Source organism: Artibeus jamaicensis, unplaced genomic scaffold (genome assembly GCF_021234435.1).
Source record: "Artibeus jamaicensis isolate MK-2021 breed Jamaican fruit bat unplaced genomic scaffold, CSHL_Jam_final scaffold_1689, whole genome shotgun sequence".
Classification (NCBI taxonomy): domain Eukaryota; kingdom Metazoa; phylum Chordata; class Mammalia; order Chiroptera; family Phyllostomidae; genus Artibeus; species Artibeus jamaicensis.
The window spans coordinates 7,329,582-7,348,717 of record NW_026522029.1 but is presented as its reverse complement, the minus strand read 5'-3'; the positions used below and the strand labels follow the sequence as shown (position 1 = coordinate 7,348,717).

Here is a 19,136-nt window from a genome sequence, read left to right as displayed (position 1 = left end):
ATGCTGAGGTACCAGTGCCGGCCACAGGCTCGGGGACCTCTGGCAGGGAAGGACAGGGCTGGGCTGGGGGAGGAGGGGCTCAGGCTGCGGTCTCAGGCGAGCGGAGGAGCCCCGGGTGGCCCCGGGCTGAGGGTGCAGGACAAGTTCGCAGGCCTCCCAGGACGGCTTTCAGGGTCTGGGGGCGGGCGGGGGCCCGGAGGAGGCCCTGGCCTCTGCTAACGATGGCTCTAAGCCTCACTTTCCTTATCTAAGACCGTGCCTTGTGCCTGCCAACAACGAGACAGAACTGGGCCACTTTCATTATTTTTAGGCTTCTTGTAGATTAAAAAAAAAAGTGCCGAACAGGCTCCCAGAAATCGTGTTCTATTTCAATAATTTATGCTTAACAAATCGTATTTTAAACACGAGCCCTGCCTGGAAGATAAAAAGCCTGACCATGGTGACTTTCATAAACCAGGAGCTTGGGCCAAGCGGCCCCTCCTCATGCCTCGACCCCCCGCTCTCCTGGCTCTGGTGGCTGCCCCTGTCCCAAGAGGGCAGTGACCACACCGAGAGGTGGCTCCTTCTGGGGGCTCATGGGATGTTGGCAGCCCCACACTCTGCTCCTGGGGTTTCCCTGGCTGCAGAGAAAGCTCTGCCTGGAATGTTCTCCACACCCCGACCCCTTTGACCTTTAATTGTCCTTCAAACCTCCCCTCGGTGCAGACCTCTTCAGGATGCTGCTGACCAGGACGGGCCCCCCTGTGCTCAGTGTCCTAACCCTTGTGTCCTTGTCTGTCCCCCTCCCGGACACTGTGCTTCTCTCATCTGGTGCCCTGGGCGCCCAACTCATGGAAGAGCCCGACTCAGGGGTTGTTGGAGGAATGAATGACGGAAGAACGAATGAACGACTCAGTTGGGGGTGTCCCTGAGAGCCACACCGCTTGCTGCGGTCTCCTCCTCCCTCTCAGGTCTCTCTAACCACGCCTCCCACTCCTGAGCCCGGAGCACTCCTGGGACCTGTCCCTGGGCAATGGCTCAGTGCGCTTTGGGAGGGCACGGAAGGGGAGAGAAGGTGGCTTCGCTGTTCTGCCAAGGGGCCCACATTTGGCTCTGCCCCGGCACTGCTGCCTGTGGGGTCTGCGGGGTCTGCAAGGGGGTGTGGGAGTGCTGAGAGCACACCTGCTGTCTGCTCATGAAGAGCGGCAGCCTGCAGGCCTGCGGGGTGCGGGGAGGGCCTGGCAGGGCTGGGCCGACTCACTGCCCGGTGTCCTCCAGTGTAGGGAGAGGGCAGCTCTGGATCCTCGTGGCCATTCTCCTCCTCCCCCAACCCCTGTGGGCCTGCTGCCGTGTGGCTGCGGTCACGGCCACACTCAGCACCCTGCAGGGCCAGCCTAGGGACCGTCCTTTGCCCGTCCTACTCTCTGCAGCCTGAGACCGGCTCCCCATCCCCCAAGAGCAGCTCTTGGGAACACCTCCCATGTCTTCTGAGGGGCCACCCCTATTCCACCTGGCTCCCACCTTCCCACTTCCCAACTGGTCAGTGTTGGTCCCACCCTGGTGTCTGTACCCTTGGCTCTCAGGACCCAGGAGAGCTCCCGGCACCCAAGGAGGCCAAGCAAAGGCTTCGGGGGTAGCTGTGCCACCGGACGGACAGGAGCCAGCAAATCTTCACATGAGCCGCATGAATCAGGAGCGCTGAGAAAATGTGTCCACAGAGACACACAGAGACACACAAACACACGTGCACACATACAGAAACACCAGGCACACACATACATAGAGGCACACATGCTCACACACATGGACAGACAGTGTCCCACCTGCAGGGCCCCTGCAGAGGTGCGGGTAGGTGGAGTCCTCAGTCTGGAGCCCGAGCCCTCCTCCTCCCCCTGCAGCCCCATCACTCATTCTTCCTGCCAGTTCCTCTCCTGCTTGTGGCTGAGAGGAAGCTTTTGGCCAGAGAGCATCTTGGAAAGGAAGTCTTTGAAATGGAAATGTTATGACACAATGATGGATTGTTTTCTGGGCTGTGCAGTTTGTTTCTTGCTAGCAGTGTGGGGAGAAAGAGCCGGGGCAGGTTGCTGGAGCAGGGAGCCCTGGATGGTGGAGACTGCCCAGGCACTAGCAGTGGGAGCCTGGGGCGAGGGAGAGCCCAGGGCAGGCGGAGGGACCAGCCTGGCTGCTGCCCAGTGGCCCTGCTGCCCCGGGGCCTCAATGGCCAGGTGTGCACCAGCCCCCAGCTGAGGGACAGTTGGTCCAGCCTGCCATGGCCACACCTGCTGGGCTGGCCCCTGAACAGTCGCTCCTGCTGTGCTCTTTGCCTGCTGCCCCTCTCCACGGTCCCTGACCTGTCCCTGCTCCTTGTCCTTCAACACCAGCTTGCAGGTCACCTCCCTCACGGAGACCCCTGCTGCATGCAACACCCACTTGCCCCGACCCTTCAGACCGCAGGAGAATTGCTGATTTGCTCCTGGCCACCGGGTTTCCTGGGACTAGTTAGAACGGTCACTGGCCTTATTTATTAAAAAAATGTGCCTTGAGTACCTTCCGTGTGAGGCACTGTCCTGTGCAGCACTCAATCAGAGAGCGAGCCAGAGGGAGCCGCAGCCTTGTGGGCTGCTGGGGGACCCCATGTGTGACGGGTCGCCTGGTTTTGAGCATCATGACGTGGGAAGAAGCAGAGGGAGTTGGAGACGACCAGGAGCACTGAGCTGGGAAGGCTCCAGGAGAAGGGGAATTTGAGCAAAGACACGAGAGGGTGAGGCCTGCAGACTGGAGGCAGAGACGGAGTTACAGGTACAGTGTGTGAAGATTAACCCCCACTTCATAAACAGAAGCTACCAGGAGACGAAAGGGGTACATTATATTTAGTCTATGCCCCTGGTCATTTTAAGGAGATGACCCCGTTGTCAAGGGCAGGAGCCACATAAAAATCGATTGTTTCCTTCGTAGCACTTAGTGGATAATCCGTTGCTCCGTAGGAGTGTTTGAATGTGAGGGCTGTGGGACTCAGGGCCTGTCCTGGAGCGCCCTCTGGTGGTCACATCTCAAACACTCACTTGGAACGCCTCGTTTTACACCCTGCAGGGTCCTTCTCCCCCACTCAGGGGCAAAGGCCAACCGAAGAGAATTCGCTGAGCGACTATTATGCCAGAGGCACAGGGCCAGCTTCCGCAGGAGTCACAAACCCAGAAGGCGTGGTCCCTGCCTGAAACCCACACTCAGTGGACGTCTCGCTGGTCAGTCCTTGTTCTCTGGTGTCCTCCCTCTCTGATGGTTCTGCATCACCCGCGATACCAGGTTTGGACTGGAGCTGGACAGCTAGCATGGCCTGTTGTAAGTGCCTGAGGGGCTTAAGGGCAGTATTACCCTCGAGTTGGTGGAATAGCCCTGCACCCCCCGGAGTTACAGCCCTAGGGAGCTTGGAGAGCAGCCAGAACAGGGTGCACCAGAAACTCCTTGTAGTGTTGGGGCCGAGGTTGAGTGAGATCCAGACCAAAGCCGTCTCCCCATTCTGGCTGGTGGCATTGTGCCTCCTTGGCAGTCACTGCTCATGGCCCGGCTCCCTCCTCGGAGCAGACGGCCTTGGTTTCCTCAGTACCAATGGCGAAGCTCTGTCCTCAGGTGCTGAGCTTCTCCCACCTTTCCTCCTTGCTCTCTCTCCTCTGGCCCCACCCATGAAACCCGAGAGTCCCTTTCTTTCCCAGGGCTCCGCTGAGCACTGAGACCAGAATAACTGTCCTAGGAGCTTTATTTTTAGGGCTTGTGAGAGGAAACAAGGAGCCTCTGGAAACAGGCCTCTCGTGTGTCAAGAGGTGCCCCCGGGTAGGAAGCAGCCACACCGCCTGCAGTCTGCACTGTGGCCTGGGACGTCCTGCAAGCTCAGCTGCACATCCTAGCTGTCCCTGTGTCTGACCCCCGGGGGACATTTCTCATTGAGAGAGTCATTCATAAGCAATGAAGGAGACTGTGGGCGGACTAGGGGTCCAGGTACTCGAATATATGTCCCTGGGACTCTCAGAGTCGCTCTGGTGGCCAGCCTCTCAGCCTCTGCTTCTGAGATGGTGAGGCAGGTGGCCCCAAGCTGAAGGGGTGTTTGGGTCGGAGCCCTAGTACCTGCCCTGTGGCCTTGGTGGGTTTGCATCACGTGCAAGAAGTAGAGACTCTCCAAGTTCTGTCCTGAGTCCAGGGAGTCCTAGGTCAGGTAGGGAGTGGACGGACTGGGATGGGGGGCTTCAGAAATTGTCGTCTTGGGCCAGATAGTCAGATGAATGACCTGACTGACAGGTTGGTGTGGAAGGGGCCGTGCAGATATTCTAGTTACTTGGCGGCTCTGGACTTGGCTGGATTCCAAGGATTTATTTAGACCCAAGTAGGGAGGAAGGGCTTCCTTCTGCCTGGGGACTACTCCCTGGCAAGGGTCCCTGGGCACTTGTGTAACCCTCTCTCTTCTGACTGCTCTGACTTCCATATCTTCCTCCTTGTCGCCAGTGGTACAATAGTCAGCCCAGGCGGCCATGAGAAAGTATCGCCTACTGGGTGGTATAAACAACACACATTTATTGCTCACAGCTCCAGAGGCTGGAAGTCCAAGATCAAGGTGTCAGCAGGGTTGATTTCTCCCCAGGCCTCTCTCCCTGGCTTGTAGACAGCGGCCTTCTCACTGTGTCCTTATGTGGCCTTTCCTCTCTGCCTGCACATCCCTGGAGTCTCTTCCATTTATGGGGTTAGGGCCCCGCCTTTATGACCTCAGTTAATCTTAGTTGCCTGTTTAAAGATCCTGGCTCTAAATTCAGCCACATCAGGGGTAATAGGGCCAAACTGAGGCATAACTTAAGGACGGTCCTGGCCGTCCCAGCAGTGGGGTCTAAACCAGTCAGTCCAGAGCCACCTGCCGGAGTTCCCCGCCATCCTCCGAGGGACGGGGACTTTGCAACAAGCAGCCTGCTTCCCGCCACCATAGCCTCCTTGTTCCCACGCCCGTCTGCCCCCCAAGTCTTTCACTCTGTGCACCTCCTTTCTGTTTGCTGGATCGAGAGCTGCCCAATTTAAATAGACTTCTGCTCAAATGGACTCTTTAAATTTTTTTAAATATGCCTCAGTTTATGTTTTTAACTGTTCGCAGCCTCCAGTGTCTCGGGCCCTGGAGCTGAGCGCCCTGGGCCACTGCTGGGGTTGACTTCTTTCCTTGATGAAACAAAGGCTGACCCTTCAGGCTGGGTGTTGTTCAGAGGCTCTCTCTGCAGTGAGTCACCTCCTCTCTGGGGGACTCTGGGAAGGCCCCGCCTTCCCCGCCTGGTCCTCCTGGGCAGGGTGCTGTTCTCCTGACACTCCGGCTCCGGTCTGGGCGCAGGACTCCAGTGCACGGGCTCTGGCGACTCAAAGGGGGGCGAATGTACACCCGGATGGTCAGGTTTAAGAGCTGTGGTGGTGACCCACTCCGTCTCCCGGCTGAGTCTTATTCATTTATTTAGAGAGGGGGGAGGAGAGGGAGAAAGAGAGGGAGAGAAACAATTGATCGGCTCCCTTTCATTGTGCCCGGTCTGAACACTGAACCCAAAACCCAGGCACGGGCTCTGACGAGGATCGAACCAGCAACCCTTTGCTTTGCAGGATGCTGTCCAACCCGCTGAGCCACACCGGGCAGGGCTCCTAGGCGTTTCGTTACAACAGATACCAGCTGCATTAGTTTTCTGCTGCTGCTGCCACAAATGGTCACAAACTTAGGTGTGCAAATGACACAGATGTAATATCTCATCAGGGCTGCCTTCCTCCAGGGGCTCATGGGGACCAACCCCTCATTGTCTCTCGTTGCTACAGGCTGCCCCCGTCCTCTGCCTGGTGGCCTCTGCACTGCGACCTCTGCTTCTGTTGGCACGTGTCCCCACTCTGACCCCATGCCTCCCTCTCACTGGGACCCTGTGATTATAATGGGCTCACCCTCATGTCCACGAGTAAACTCCCACCTCCGTATCCTTAACCTAGTCACACCTGCAAGGTCCCTTTTGCCAGGTGAACATAGTCAAAGGTTTCGGGGAGCAGGCTGTGGGCATCTTTGAGGGGTCGTTTTTCTGCCTCCTGTATCGTCTTACTGCCTCCCGCCCTGACGCTCACATTCAGACAGTTCCTGCCTGGAGGTCTAGATGCAAGACCAGGAGGCTCCAGCAGAGGCAGGGGCTCCCCTCCCCCTGCCCACAGTCCCCCTCTTTGGATGACTGGCACCCCGTCCTCTGCCTCCGGGGCTGACTTTCTCTATGGCTGCTGCCCCATGAGTTCCTTCTTAGAATACCGCTCGGCGCCTGCAACATCGGTACCCCTCCCTGTAAACCACAGCAGGAAGATCTCGAAAAACTCAGAAAGCCAAGGACTGAAGCTAAGATATCACAGCCAGACACTCGTCTGCACAAATCCCATGCCTGCCCACCCAGACTATGGTCTTCTTTACTGAGAGTTCTTTCCACAAAGGGAAGGGAAGTATTTGGGTTGGAGATGTCTACGTTGGGTAGAGGGCCCTCCTGTGAGGGAACAGAAGGAAGGAACCACCTTCAAAATCTGAAGCTGGTGACGCCAGGGGTCCCTCTAAAGTCCCACTTAAGACTTAAGGTGACTGGAGCTCTGGCTGACATCATGGGAGACTCCGAGCCAGGGGGCCCAGCTGCGCCGCCTGGACTCCTGACCCACGGAAACTGCGGGATAATACATGCAGATTGTCTTAAGCTGCTAAATCTGGGGGTGATTTGTTACACGGCGATAGCTAGCTCACGCACACCGCCGAGTATCGTTCAACACCAGAGAATCACAGTGTCATCACACTTTAATTCAGTCAATCCAGCTGAACCCTGACTCTGCGCCAGGCACGTAGCATTGGGGTCCTGAGGCTGCTGTGATGGGCCAGGGCAGACCTTGTCCTCTAGGAGCTCCCTGGGGCGGGGGCAGGGGCAGGGAGATGGAGGGAAAGGCGAGAGCAGAGCAAGCTTCACGGGAGGAGGGGCATTTGGAGCGGCTTGAGAGGCGGGTAGAATTTGAAAGGCAGGAACCCTCCAGGGCTCGACCATCCGGGCAGTGCAGTGCCGTGAGCAGAGGCGGCTTGGGGCAGGCCTGCAGCCTGGCCTCTGGGTTCGAGTCCCGACTCGCCCGCTTGCTAGCTGTGGCACCTGGGCAAGCTGCGGGATGGCCCTGTGCCACCGAGACCTCATCCGTGAGACAGGGCTCAGCCAGGTTAGCACTGTGCCTGCTGTACGGTCAGAGGAAGTTACTGTTTCTTTCCAAGGGACAGAATCTAATCTTTGTGCCATCTCCAGTTCTCTCCATTATTCTTTTTAAATAAAGTTTATTTATTGATTTTTTTTTTGAGAGAGAAAGAGAGGAAGGGGGACAAAGGGAGAAAGTGAGAGAAATACCAATTTGTCGCCCCATTGCCTTATGCATTCGCTGGCCGCTTCCTGCCTGTGCCCTGACCAGGGATCAAACCCGCAACCTCCGTGTATCAGGGCGATGCTCTAACCAACTGAGCCACCTGGCCAGGGCTCTCGCTCACTCCTGTCCTCCTTTCATTTGTTGAGCATCTGCCACACAGCGGACGCTGGGCACGGCCGCGGCCCTTGAAGGGCTTTCCACCTGCAGGTGGGTTCTCATCCTTCGCCTCCTCTATCTCCATCCTATTTTGTATCCATGTTTTTACCTTTTGCTAAGGAATTTCACATATCATCTTATTTAATTCCCACCATCACCCAGGCAGCCTGGCGTTATCATTTCTGTTCTATTAATTTTTTTCTGTTCTATTTGCGAGTATTGTTACTGCTCACAGAGAACAATAGGGTGGCGTGGGAAGGAGGGGCTCCGCCATGGCCCCGCTGACTCCGGAGAGAGAAGATCCACCCAGAGTTCCTGACGAGGTTCGCTGTCACCCTCTCTGTGTGCATCTGAGAGATGACACCTCAGTGACAGCGAAGCAGCATTCATTATCTGGTGACATTTCGCAGGCGACTTCCTGCCTCTGCTTCCCCTGAGAGGCAGGGACAAAAGTTTGTCTGATCTTCCTGTTGCCCACCTCCGGTCCCGACGGCCCCTCCCGCCCCTGTTCCTTTTCATCCCTGTGTTTGAAGCAGCCGCTCTCCTGCCTCCAGGGTCTGGCACCAGGTGACACAGTGGCCTCTGGGGAGACCTGGGCAGCTTCCTTCCTCACTTCAAAAGGTCTTTGGAGAGCTTTCCTGTTGGGGGCGAGTGCATTTCATTTTCTAGGAGGCTGGATAGCTGCTCAGAAGGGCAGGGGCTCCTTGGGAACCCTCTTCCCTGCCGTCCCCAGGATCTCGTAAGGAGGGAAAGGGGGTAAAGGGAGGGGGCTCGTCGCTGGTGTGAAGGTGGCCTGAGCAGGACTTCCCGGGAGCAGGCTTTGGCTGAGCGGGGCCAGGCTGGGTCAGCGGGTGGGGTCTGTTAGAGTCCGAGCTGCCCCGGGAGGCGGGACTTTGCAGGACGCCTGTGGAGAAGGGCGGCCTTTTGAAGGCTCAGGCCTTCCCCTGGAAAGCTCGGGAAGGGCGCTGACATCGGATCTCGCAGCAAACAGGGGTCTGGGTAGACAGGTGGGAAGGGGGCCCCCAGAGCCAGTTGCCCCCGGTTGCTGGGGAAGAAAGAGCTGACTCAGTGCTGGCCTTCAGGGGACAGCACCCCACTGGCGGCAGGGGCCGGGGGAGCTCCCGCAGGCTCACGCCCTGGCACCAGCCTGAAGACCTGACCTGCTTCGTGGGCATCATGCAGAGTGGTGCTGCGGCCACAGGACAGGGTCCCGCAGGCCTGTGGGGGGCGGGGCGTGCTCCCGGGTTGTGTGTCCTGGGCTGTGGTTTGGGTTTTGTGGAGTGGAGCCGTGCAGTGATCTGGGGCCGCTGTCACCTGCGAGGTGTGGCCAGATGTTGCATATTGTGTCCAAGGAAGGCAGGGGCCTCCTTACTTGAGGGCGTGAGTCGGGAAGAACAGAGTGCAGACATGCCTTTGGGGATCCTCAACTCCGTTCCCTCCTCCTGGGAGCTGGGTGGGCTGAGCGGGCCCTCTCCCAACAGGGCAGTTCCTCAGGGGGTCCTGGCCTCTGGGCCCATGTCCTAGCACCCTGCTGCCCCCACCCCAGCTGTCCCACAGGTCAATGCCTGATGAGGAAAGGGAGCCGAACCCCAGGGCAGTGGCCTGGACCATTTTCCTGGGGCAGGACCTCTAGGGCCCTGATGTGGATACTTCCTCCTCCTCTTCACAGGAGGCCCCACGCTTGGGACCACCAGCCTGTGTGTAAATTCAGGAAGATGTACCAGGTGAAGGGCACTGGAAATGCTTCTGCTCAAGGAAGGAACTGAGGAGCGAGGGACCGGGCAGATGCGGTCTTCCCAGGCTGTGCAGAGATGGGGACGTCCAGGGAGCACACTTCTGCCCAGGTGTGGGCAAAGCCCTCCAAAAGACAAAGCCCTCAGCCCCTCCCCCACGCCCCCCTCCCGTTCCATCACACCTACTGGCAGAAATAGCACTAGACCATTAGGTAGGAGATTTGGGTCCCAGCACTGACTGTGTCATTGCTTCTGGTGACCTTTGGTAAGTGGCTGTCCCCTTGGTTGTTCATCTGCATAAGTATTACTGTTACAGAACAGACCCGGGGGGTGGGGGAGGGTGAATGATACACTATGACTGAATGGACCCACCCTTGTGCTCCGGGCTTCCCCACCCTGTACTAGGTTCGCCTTGCTCACCGCCATGGAAAGACATCTCTCAGTGCCAGAGACTGGTGAAAAGGAAAAGGGATTATTTATTTAAAAAGTTATACAGACTTAGAGTAACAACTTAATGTCTTCATTAAAAACACTAAAGCTCTTTAGAGTACCCACAACCACACAGTTCTTCCTCCTCCCCTTTGCCCAGTCTGGAGTACCGTATCTCAGGAGCAGAAGCAGAAGTCCGTGGTTCAGGGAGCCCCTCGGTTCCGGCACCATCTGCTGTGTCGCTGCCACGATCTCCAGTTAATCCAAAACCATGTGGCACCTTTTCATGGCTCACCAGAAAGAGTCCTTTCACTCCTTTTCTTCCAGGCAAAGTCTCCCCTGCCTCCTAAGTCATGTGGCAAAAAGGGAGCACCCCAAAGCTGCATGGTCCCAGAAAGCCCCACATGGCTGCAGAGCCTGGGTTTAAATCCCCGAGCCAGTCTTCCTCTGCAGCCCCATTTCTGACTCCTCCCACAATCAGTCAAACCTGCCAGCATTCCTGTATTTTTACAGCTTTACTGGGCTGCCATGGTAAGTCCGGGCAGGTGTGATCCTGTGGTTTGGAGCCAATCGTCTCTAAGCTCTCGCGCAGGCTCCGTAACCAGGGGGAGTGGCCTCCCAGTTACATCATGGATGGAAGTCACTCCTTTCTCCCTGGTTCAAAGCATGGCCACAGCTGTTTAACATATCTGTGAAACCAGTTAAAGGTCATAGATGTGTTAAATGACCATTCTAGAGGTTATCTGCAAAACTGTTGCTATGCAAAACAACTCTCAGTGGCCCTGCTCTATGTATCCCATCCCCCAGCTCAGATTTGCAGGGGTGAGCACATCCTATATTTTTAATATTTCCTGGACTCCCTGAGTTCTGGACCCCATTACAAATCTCCATTTGGGGGACCCCCTTGGCTGCACCCTGTTACATTATGAGAATAATAATAAAATCTGTTCTACTGGTTATTTTTTTAAATCCTCACCTGAGGACATGCTTATTGTTTTTAGAGAGAGGGGGTGGGAGAGTGAGAGAGATGGAAACATCAATTTGTTGCATTTTGCACACGTCCTGACAGGGGACTGAACCCCAAACCATGACCAGGAATTGAACCTGCAACCTTTAGGTTTACGGGACGATGCTTCAGCCAACTGATTCACACCGACCAGGGTGTTCTACCATTTATTTTTCAATACAGTGAGGTAATGTAAGGGAGAGAGCTTCAGAAAACGTGTGCCATGCCACACACGGGTAAGGTATCATTGTTAAACCACCCTGAGTTCTCACTCATGGCTCGTGGCAATCCCTGGCCTTTCAATGTGTTTCCTCCAAGGAAGAGCAAAGCGGGAGCTTCCTCATCCTCCTTTCGAAACTGAGTCACCTTCGATCTGGTTTAAATGCAGAGTATGAGTCAGTGGGTCTGGGCGGGGCCTGGATTCCACCTCTCCTGGTGCACCCAGGTGAAGCTGATACTCTGGGCTCAGAACCGTAGGCCAGCAGCAAGGACCCAAAGTACCTGCCTACCAGGAGAGGAGAAGGAACTCTCTCTGCGGTGGGCTGACAAGAAGCAACTCAGAGAATGCAGCAGCAGAACACGTTTATTGAAATAGCTGGCAGTCAAAGACGGCCTGCTGGTCATGAGCAACGCATGTTGGTCTTTGGAAAAACAGAGAGCAAGAGGCAGGGGGAGGGAGAGAGACAGAGAGACGCAGGGGCCAGGATGCGTGGGACAGGTCACTCCCCAGACTTCTCCGCAGAGCAGCCGCCATTGGTCTTGCTGAGGGAGCCCGTGCTGCCTGCCCTCGAGTCCCCACTGTTGAGGATTTTGTTGATCTCCCTCGGGATGCTTTGCCTCTCTTCATTCTCAGTCTCCCGGTGGTAGAAGTAGTTGAAGTTGGAGACAATGACGGGCACAGGGAGGGAAATGGTCAGGACGCCTGCGATGGCGCACAGAATGCCCACGATCTTGCCCCCTGCGGTGGTGGGGCACATGTCCCCGTAGCCCACGGTCGTCATGGTGACCACCGCCCACCAGAAGCCATCAGGGATGCTGGAGAAGTGGGACTCCGGCTCGTCCACCTCGGCGAAGTAGACAGCGCTGGAGAAGAGGATGACCCCGATGAAGAGGAAGAAGATGAGCAGCCCCAGCTCCTGCATGGAGGCCTTCAGCGTCTGCCCCAGGATCTGCAGCCCCTTGGAGTGGCGGGAGAGCTTGAAGATGCGGAAGACCCGCACCAGCCGGATGACCCTCAGGATGGCCAGGGACATGTTCTGCTGGGCAGTCGGTTCCGTCTCCTGGACCAGCTCTGTGATGACGGTGGCAAAGTAGGGGATGATGGAGATGATGTCGATGAGGTTCATGATGTTCTTGAAGAAGCCCGTCTTGCTGGGGCAGACCACGAACCGGAGCACCAGCTCGAAGGTGAACCAAAAGATGCAGATGGACTCCACCATGAAGAAGGGGTCGGTGAACAGGGTGTGGGAGAGGCCGGTCTTGTTGGCGTGGAGGCCGGGCTCTCTTACCGCCTTCAGCTCCCGGTCCTCCCGGAACTCGGGCAGTGTCTCCAGGCAGAAGATGGTGATGGAGATGATGACCACCAAGACGGAGACCGTGGCCACGCCGCGGGCCGCGCTGGAGCTCTCCGGGTACTCAAAGAGCAGCCAGAACTGCCGGTGGAAGTCGTTGGTGGGCAGCGGTATTTCGGGGTCTTTGATGAAGCCTTCATCATTCCGGAACTCGTCCATGGCCTCGCTGCCCAGCTCGTAGAAGGTGATCTCATCCGCGAAGACGTCGATGGGGACGTTGGCCGGGCGCCGGATTTTCCCACCGGACTGGTAATAATATAGGATTCCATCAAAACTGGGCCTGTTCCTGTCAAAGAAATACTCATTTCTCATGGAGTCGAAGAACTGCATCCTTTTCTCCCGGTCCCCCAACAGGGTCTCCGGGAACTGGTTGAGGGTCCGGAGCTGGGTCTCGAACCTCAGCCCAGCTATGTTGATGATCACCCTCTGGTTTCCTTCGTTCATGGCTGCTGGCTCGGGCTCGGGGGGGTCGGGGAAGTCTCCTGGGAGCTTGCAGAAGGCTGTCTCGTGGCCCGTGCTGTCACCGATGAGGACCCTCCAGTTGGAGAAGGGGCTGCTCCCAGGCCGGCCTTTCGGGCTGGTGGGGTGGAAGTCTGTGGCGTAGCCTGGCTGTTCCTGGATTTCGTCTGAGTTATCGAAATCCACCAGAGCGACCTCCATTTCCTTCCAGCCACAAGTATCCATCCTAGGGGAGTCGGGGAAGCGGCATGGAAGTGCACAGTCTTCCTGGCCCGCTGCGACCTGTGGAGAGGAAGAAGTTCATCATATCGAAGCCGGGACCGGGGATGGCTGGCCCTTGATAATCCATATAAGGATCCCTCGGATTAAGGAATGATCTGTGTTCAGCTGGGGAAGAGACCTCATGGCTGTCTGGGCAGCATTCCGCCCTTGGGATCAGTTTTCACCCCGAGTCTGCATGTTTGAGCAACTAGACAAAGGTTTTGCACAGAAAGTGCCTGGGAAATGCGAGCTTTCCGCCAGCTGAGGGGGGTCCCTGCACGTCACAGCACACAGAGGCTATAAAGAAAGAGGGAGCTGCTGCTTCTTTTATTTAAAGATTAAATTAATTTGGAAGTTAATGTTTCCTGATAATGAGACTCACTGTTTTTTGGCTTAAGTCCAGGATGTTTATGAGAGATGATTTGAATTTTCAAAAATTATCTTAGGCAGGTGGGAAGGAAGTGATTGACTGTGCGTGTTGGGGGTGTTGGTTAAGGAGAGCGTGCCCACTGGGTTGGGACACCCATGAGTGGACCAGGGTCCCTCCCTCAGGCCCGCCTGCGCTGGATTTCAGCCTCAGTGCCCTGAAGGCAGTGCCCTGGGCGGGGCTGAGGGGCCCGGCCCGGGAGCAGTTTCCCTGACAGACGTTGAGGACAGTCTGCAGCTCTGTAGTCTTCCTAAAGTGAGTCCGCACTCACGCTCGCTTATCTCAGAACTACGTGACACTAATCCACTAGGCGTCAGCAGTCGTGTGAGCCATGATTGGAGCTGGCTCTTACTGGCCGCCTTTCTGGCCCCTGGGAGGAACTGGGTGCTCTGGGTGGGTGGGTGCCCTGGTGAAGGCAGATCTGCGGGGCTGGGGTCTTTGGGGGCCCCTCCCATCATGCTGAGCAGGGTCCCGGAATGTGCTCTGCCTGTGCGAGTGGTGTCCTTCGTGGTTCCCCCTGAGTCCTGCACCTTCTCTGCCTGTTCTCGACCTGTGGCTTTGCGGGTACAACAGGCACTTCCTCCGTGCAGGGTCTCGGGGGGCTCTGTGGTGTGCCTCCCCCAGGGCGGACGTCCCGCAGCCATCTGTGCGAAGCTGCCTGACTGGCCTCTCAAGGTCACAGAGCTTCACAGGGCATCAGTGTCCCGAAACCCTCCCTGGCCTTTCCCACCACTGGCCTCTGGTTGCTTAGCAACCTCAACCCCAGGTGACAGGGGAGCCATCTCCGAGTCCGAGAATGGATGAGAGAAGTCACCATGCAAAGAGAACGGTGTGTTCTGTACACGGGCCTGGAGGGCCCCAGGGATGGGGACCGCACAGCTGTGCAGAGGGAGGGCTCAGATGTCACAGGGCTGGCGGCAGACGGGGGCCAGGGGCCGGAAGGAGGGCCTGGTGCAGGGTGGCTTCCCACTGCCCGCTGTTGAGTGAAGGAGAGGACCGTGCAGGGAGGCGGGGCTGGAAGGCCGACTTCGGGCTGGCCTAGGGCCGGACAGAAGAGAACTGGCCAGGTGGCCCAGGCCAGGTGGCCTTCCTGGTACCTGCCTGCTGTGGTCAAGCTGCTGCCTCCGGGTACCCCGTGCCCTACACTCAGGCCGGCCACGCGCTTCCACACAGGGTCTGAGCGTAGGTGGGGCTCATTATCCCCACGTAACAAACAAGGAGACCGAAGTCTAGCAAAGTGTGTGACTGCCCACAGGTCCTTCTGCCGCTTGGTGACAACACCGCGACTCAAACCCAAGTTTCTAGTTCCAGAGCCAACCTTCTTCCCAGTCAGTCCCACCGAGGCAGACCCACCGCCGAGTGTGGTCCATTCCCATTCATCCCAGGACTGTGCCCAGGACACGTACACATGCGGACATGGATACACACACGGCCACACAGATGTGCAACACGCACACACATGCACTCAGACACGCCACCAAGATGGCAGTGTGTGCCCACTCATGCTCATAGTCACAGACACACACCTGCTGCACGTAAAGTCACCAGGACATCCGATCACATGCACAGACATGTGCTCATGCACAAATATGCAGACACCTGTGGGCTCCATGCACACACCTGCAGCCCCGGACCCCATCCTGGTGCACAGATGTCTGTCCAGGTGGCCAGGCCCTCCCCCACCTAGTCTGTCTGCCTCTCGGAACAGGAGGTTCTGTCACTCGGAGCAAGTGAAAGGAGGCAGGGAGGGCTGTGGCCTTCCTCCTCGTCAGAGTGGGGTGGGCACAGTGGGGTCTGTCTGTCTCTCTCCTTGCCGGGACGGCTCAAGGACAGGGATGGAGTGACAAGAGCTCCTTTGTTTCAAACCTGAGCAGGAGCAGCAGACGCTGGAAAGAAGGGTCACGGGATCGTTCGCTCCAGGGGGAGCAGGGGGCACTTGGTCCCACCGCTCTTCCTCACGGAGATTGGAGCAGCTCCCTGCTGACCCCGAGGAGACACTTCTGCCCTGGGAGGTAGATGCGGGGCAGGACTCGGGGGTCTTCTCCTGGACCCCCGCCCTCCTGTGGGCTTGTAACGGTCTTGACTCTGGAGCCCGCAGGACTGGACGTGCCCCTGTGACCCACTAGACCCGGGCCAATCTTATACCCTGTGCCTCAGTTTCTCCCCCTGTAAAGTGGGGAGACGCCTCAGGTCTTGGGCTGTTGAGGTGATGAAAGGAGTGAATGTTTGTGCTGCGTGAATGACGGTCCCAGTGTGTTCAGGAGCCTGGCCCGGCTGCCCCGGCAACGGCTGCTCAGCCTTGGCCTGGTTTTGAGAGCCTAACCGGGACTGACTTTGGCGCTCCTGTTGCGTCTGAGCTCACGCTGTCTTCTTTGCCCCCCACTGCGTCTCCCCCCAGCCCCGTCCTCTGTTCAGAAAAGGGCATTTTTCTCCCCCCGCCTTCACACTCCAAATCCTGTGGGATCGGCCTCTACGAGGTCCTGTCTCCCCACTGCTGCCTGGCCCCCCTCTCGCACTGCCGGTCTGCACAGACCTCCCCTCCTGCCTGCACTGCTGCCTGGGCCTCCCCACGTGGTGACCAGGTGCTCCTGCTCACAGGTGCATTCAGTCACCCCTGCACAAGGCCTCCGGCACTTCCTCCACGCCCAGATCAAAGCCCCCACCACCCTCAGCCTGGGACTGTGTGCCCCTCTTTCCCCACCAAGCAGTGGAAGGACCCTGGCCTCATCCAGCCTCTGCAGCCAATCTGGGGTCTGTGGCCCCATGTGGTGTCCTCCAGGGGGCTGGAGCAGGGGTGGGGGAGACCCACCGCACTTTCCCCTTCCCCCGCCTTTCTGGCACAGGCAGCCTGGGGCGGGGACAAAGGTCTTGTGGTTAAATGTTGACCCCAAACAACAAAATGCCAAATGCCTGCCTCTCCTTTCTGCAAGCACCCTCAATCTTGAGTTATTCTCTTGGGGTCCCCTCCCTAAGGAAGCGCCCAAAGCTACGTTCCAAGATGTGGTGTATTAAGCTGTCTGGCCTCGGCGAAGTCATCCTCTCTGTGGATGGTTCCTGGGGTAATAACAGTGTCTACAGGGACAGTGGGGGACGGATTGCCAGCCCGGGCCACCCCGTATCTACTGTGCTGCTTTGCCCAGAGAACACCCTCTGGGAATGGCCGTCGAATCATTTGTTGACGGGATGGGAACACACAGGGCTGTGCTGGGTGGGCGATGGAAGCGGCCCACGTGTCCGACAAAGCCCCACGGAAGCCAGGCTCTGCTCTTTGGCGAAAGCCCTTCTGCGTCTGCCTCCGGGCTTGGGCTTCCCCCGGCTCCTGTGTGGGCCACGGAGCCGCGGGGACGCTGGGGCCTCCCCACACCCAGGGGGGCTGCAGAACTAGAGTGGAAATGGGCAGAGTGGGCGGGTGTCTGAGGGCAGCTTTCTTCTGGAGCAGAGACAAGGCCCAGGCTTCCGTGGGGGCTTGACACTGGTATTCTGGAAGCCTCCGAGCCCCATGAGCCAGGGATGCGGACCATGAGAACAACCTGTCTCCTTAAGAGCATGCTGGGAACTGAGCTCCCCTGGGTGGCTTGTGCTCGTTGCCATGCTCCCACCTGAATTTCCCCAGAATGCTTCAGGGGCTGTGGGAGAAAGGCGCGTGGGGCCCTTTGAGATGGTGGTTAAGACCCCGCTGCAGAGAAGGAAGTGAGGGCCAGGGGGGAAAACGTGTCCAATGACTCACCAGCGGGCGGTGGAGGAGAAGGTGCTCCTGGTGGGGCCTGTGGGTGCTCGGGCTGGGTCCGCTGTCCGTGGCCGGGAGCCTCCGGTGTCGGGGCGGCAGGAGCTCTGGCCCGGAGCGGCCTGCCAGCTGATCCCTGGATTCAGACACCCGATCCCGCTGTGAAACGGGATCGCCCTTGCCGTCTCTCTTTCCTCCGAGAGGGGATCGGTCAGGGTTGGTGGGCGGGTGCAGGGTGCGGGGCATCAGGGCAAAGTGGGCAAAGTGAACTCTGGACAGGGTGACGCTGCACCCTCATGGCGGAAGGTGCACAGGTCGGACACCGACCCAGGGCCTGGGTTCACTGCTGATTCGGGGGCCATTTCCTAAAAGCCGGTGGGCAGAGAGGCCGGAGGCCGTGGTGGGCTCCCGACATTACCCCCAGCTCATAGGGGATCTTGCTCGTTCATGGGTGGTTGAGCCTGCCCTGGCTCTGCTGGGCTCCTCAGTGACGGGCCCCTGGCACTGAGGTTCTTGTGACAGGGACCTAGGCATTGTCCAGGCCTCCTCCACCTGTCCCTGAGCAGGGCCAGAGCAGGGGCGCAACTGCGGGTATGCTTAAGTCCCGCGGGACTTTGGGGACAGAACCTGGCCTGACCGACTGGGGACAGGGCCCTTTCTCCAGCTCCAACCAGACGCCCTTCAGGTTCCGGGAAGGCCGTGGGCCGGAAGAGATCTAGGACCTGGGAGGACACTGCAGAGAGAGGGCCCCTCGTCCCCACAGGGGACAGCCCTGTGCCCGCCGGCCTCTGTTTGGAGAGGCACAGAGCTGGAACAGAACTGCACTGGTGTCACAAGGCGGGGCATTGCGCTTTACAACACTTCCTGGCCGGTCACCCTCGTCACAACACGGCGGTTCAGCACAGGCTGTGGAGTCCATATCCAGGCTCAGCCACCAGCTGTGTGACCTTGGGCCGAGTGCCCAACCTCTCTGGGTCTCCGTCTCCTCATCTGTAATATGAGGATGAGGATAACAGCACATGCCACGCGGCAGTGCTGTGAAGTTTGATGATGATACTTGCCGAACACGTGGAGGGAGGCCGGCCTGGGGACGTGGCGGAGGGAAACACGGGCTTTGGCTTCCAGGGCTCTATGCGGCAGGGCCTTACCTCCACCGGAGCCACTCCCGGCGGGTATTCGGGCCTTCCCGGGAGAGAGACCTTTTGGTGTTTCTCGGGGAGGGCTGGCTAGGCAGCCTGTAGGCATGATGGGGTGACGAGAGTGCCCGCTAGACAATACAATACCACAAACACCAGCATTTAAAAACTTTTTTAATTTAAATTTTTAAAGAAATCTTGTTTTTATTGTTGTTCTATTACAGTTGTCCCAATTTTTCGCCATTTCTCTCCTCTTTCCCCGCCCTCCCTGGCCTGCTCCAACAGTCAGTCCTCACCCATTGTCCATGTCCACAGGTCATTCATGCAAGTTCTTTTTTTTTAAAGATTTTATTTATTGATTTTTAGAGGGAGAGAAACATCCACATGTGGTTGACTCTCAAGTGGCCCCCACTGGGGACCTGGCCTGCAACCCAGGCATGTGCCCTGACTGGGAATCGAACCAGCAACCCTTTGGTTCGCAGTCCATGCTCAATCCACTGAGCTACGCCAGCTTGTCATGCACGTTCTTTAACTAGACCCCTCCCCTTCTTCCCCCCCCCTTCCCCTCTGGTCCCCGTCAGTCTGTTCCTTGTTTTCATGTCTCTGGTTCTGCTTTGCTCGTTTGTTTGTTTTGTTCAGTAGGTTTCACTTACAGGTGAGATCATATGGTATTTGTCTTTCACTGCCTGGCTTATTTCACTTACCATAATGCTCTCTAGTTCCATCCACCCAGTCACGAAGGGGAGGAGCTCCTCCTGTCTTTCTGCTGCATTGTATTCTATTGTGTAAATGTACCACGGTTTTTTGACCCACTCACCTACTGAAGGGCCCTTAGG

General features: G+C 57.6%; 1 protein-coding gene across 1 annotated transcript; it reads right to left on the bottom strand.

Moving 5' to 3' along the window:
- Nucleotides 1-11,441: 11,441 nt before the first annotated feature.
- On the bottom strand, nucleotides 11,442-12,977 carry KCNA10 (potassium voltage-gated channel subfamily A member 10). Its single transcript, XM_037152496.2, has one exon. The coding sequence runs from the start codon at nucleotides 12,975-12,977 to the stop codon at nucleotides 11,442-11,444; it is 1,536 nt and encodes a 511-aa protein (XP_037008391.2).
- Nucleotides 12,978-19,136: the final 6,159 nt, after the last annotated feature.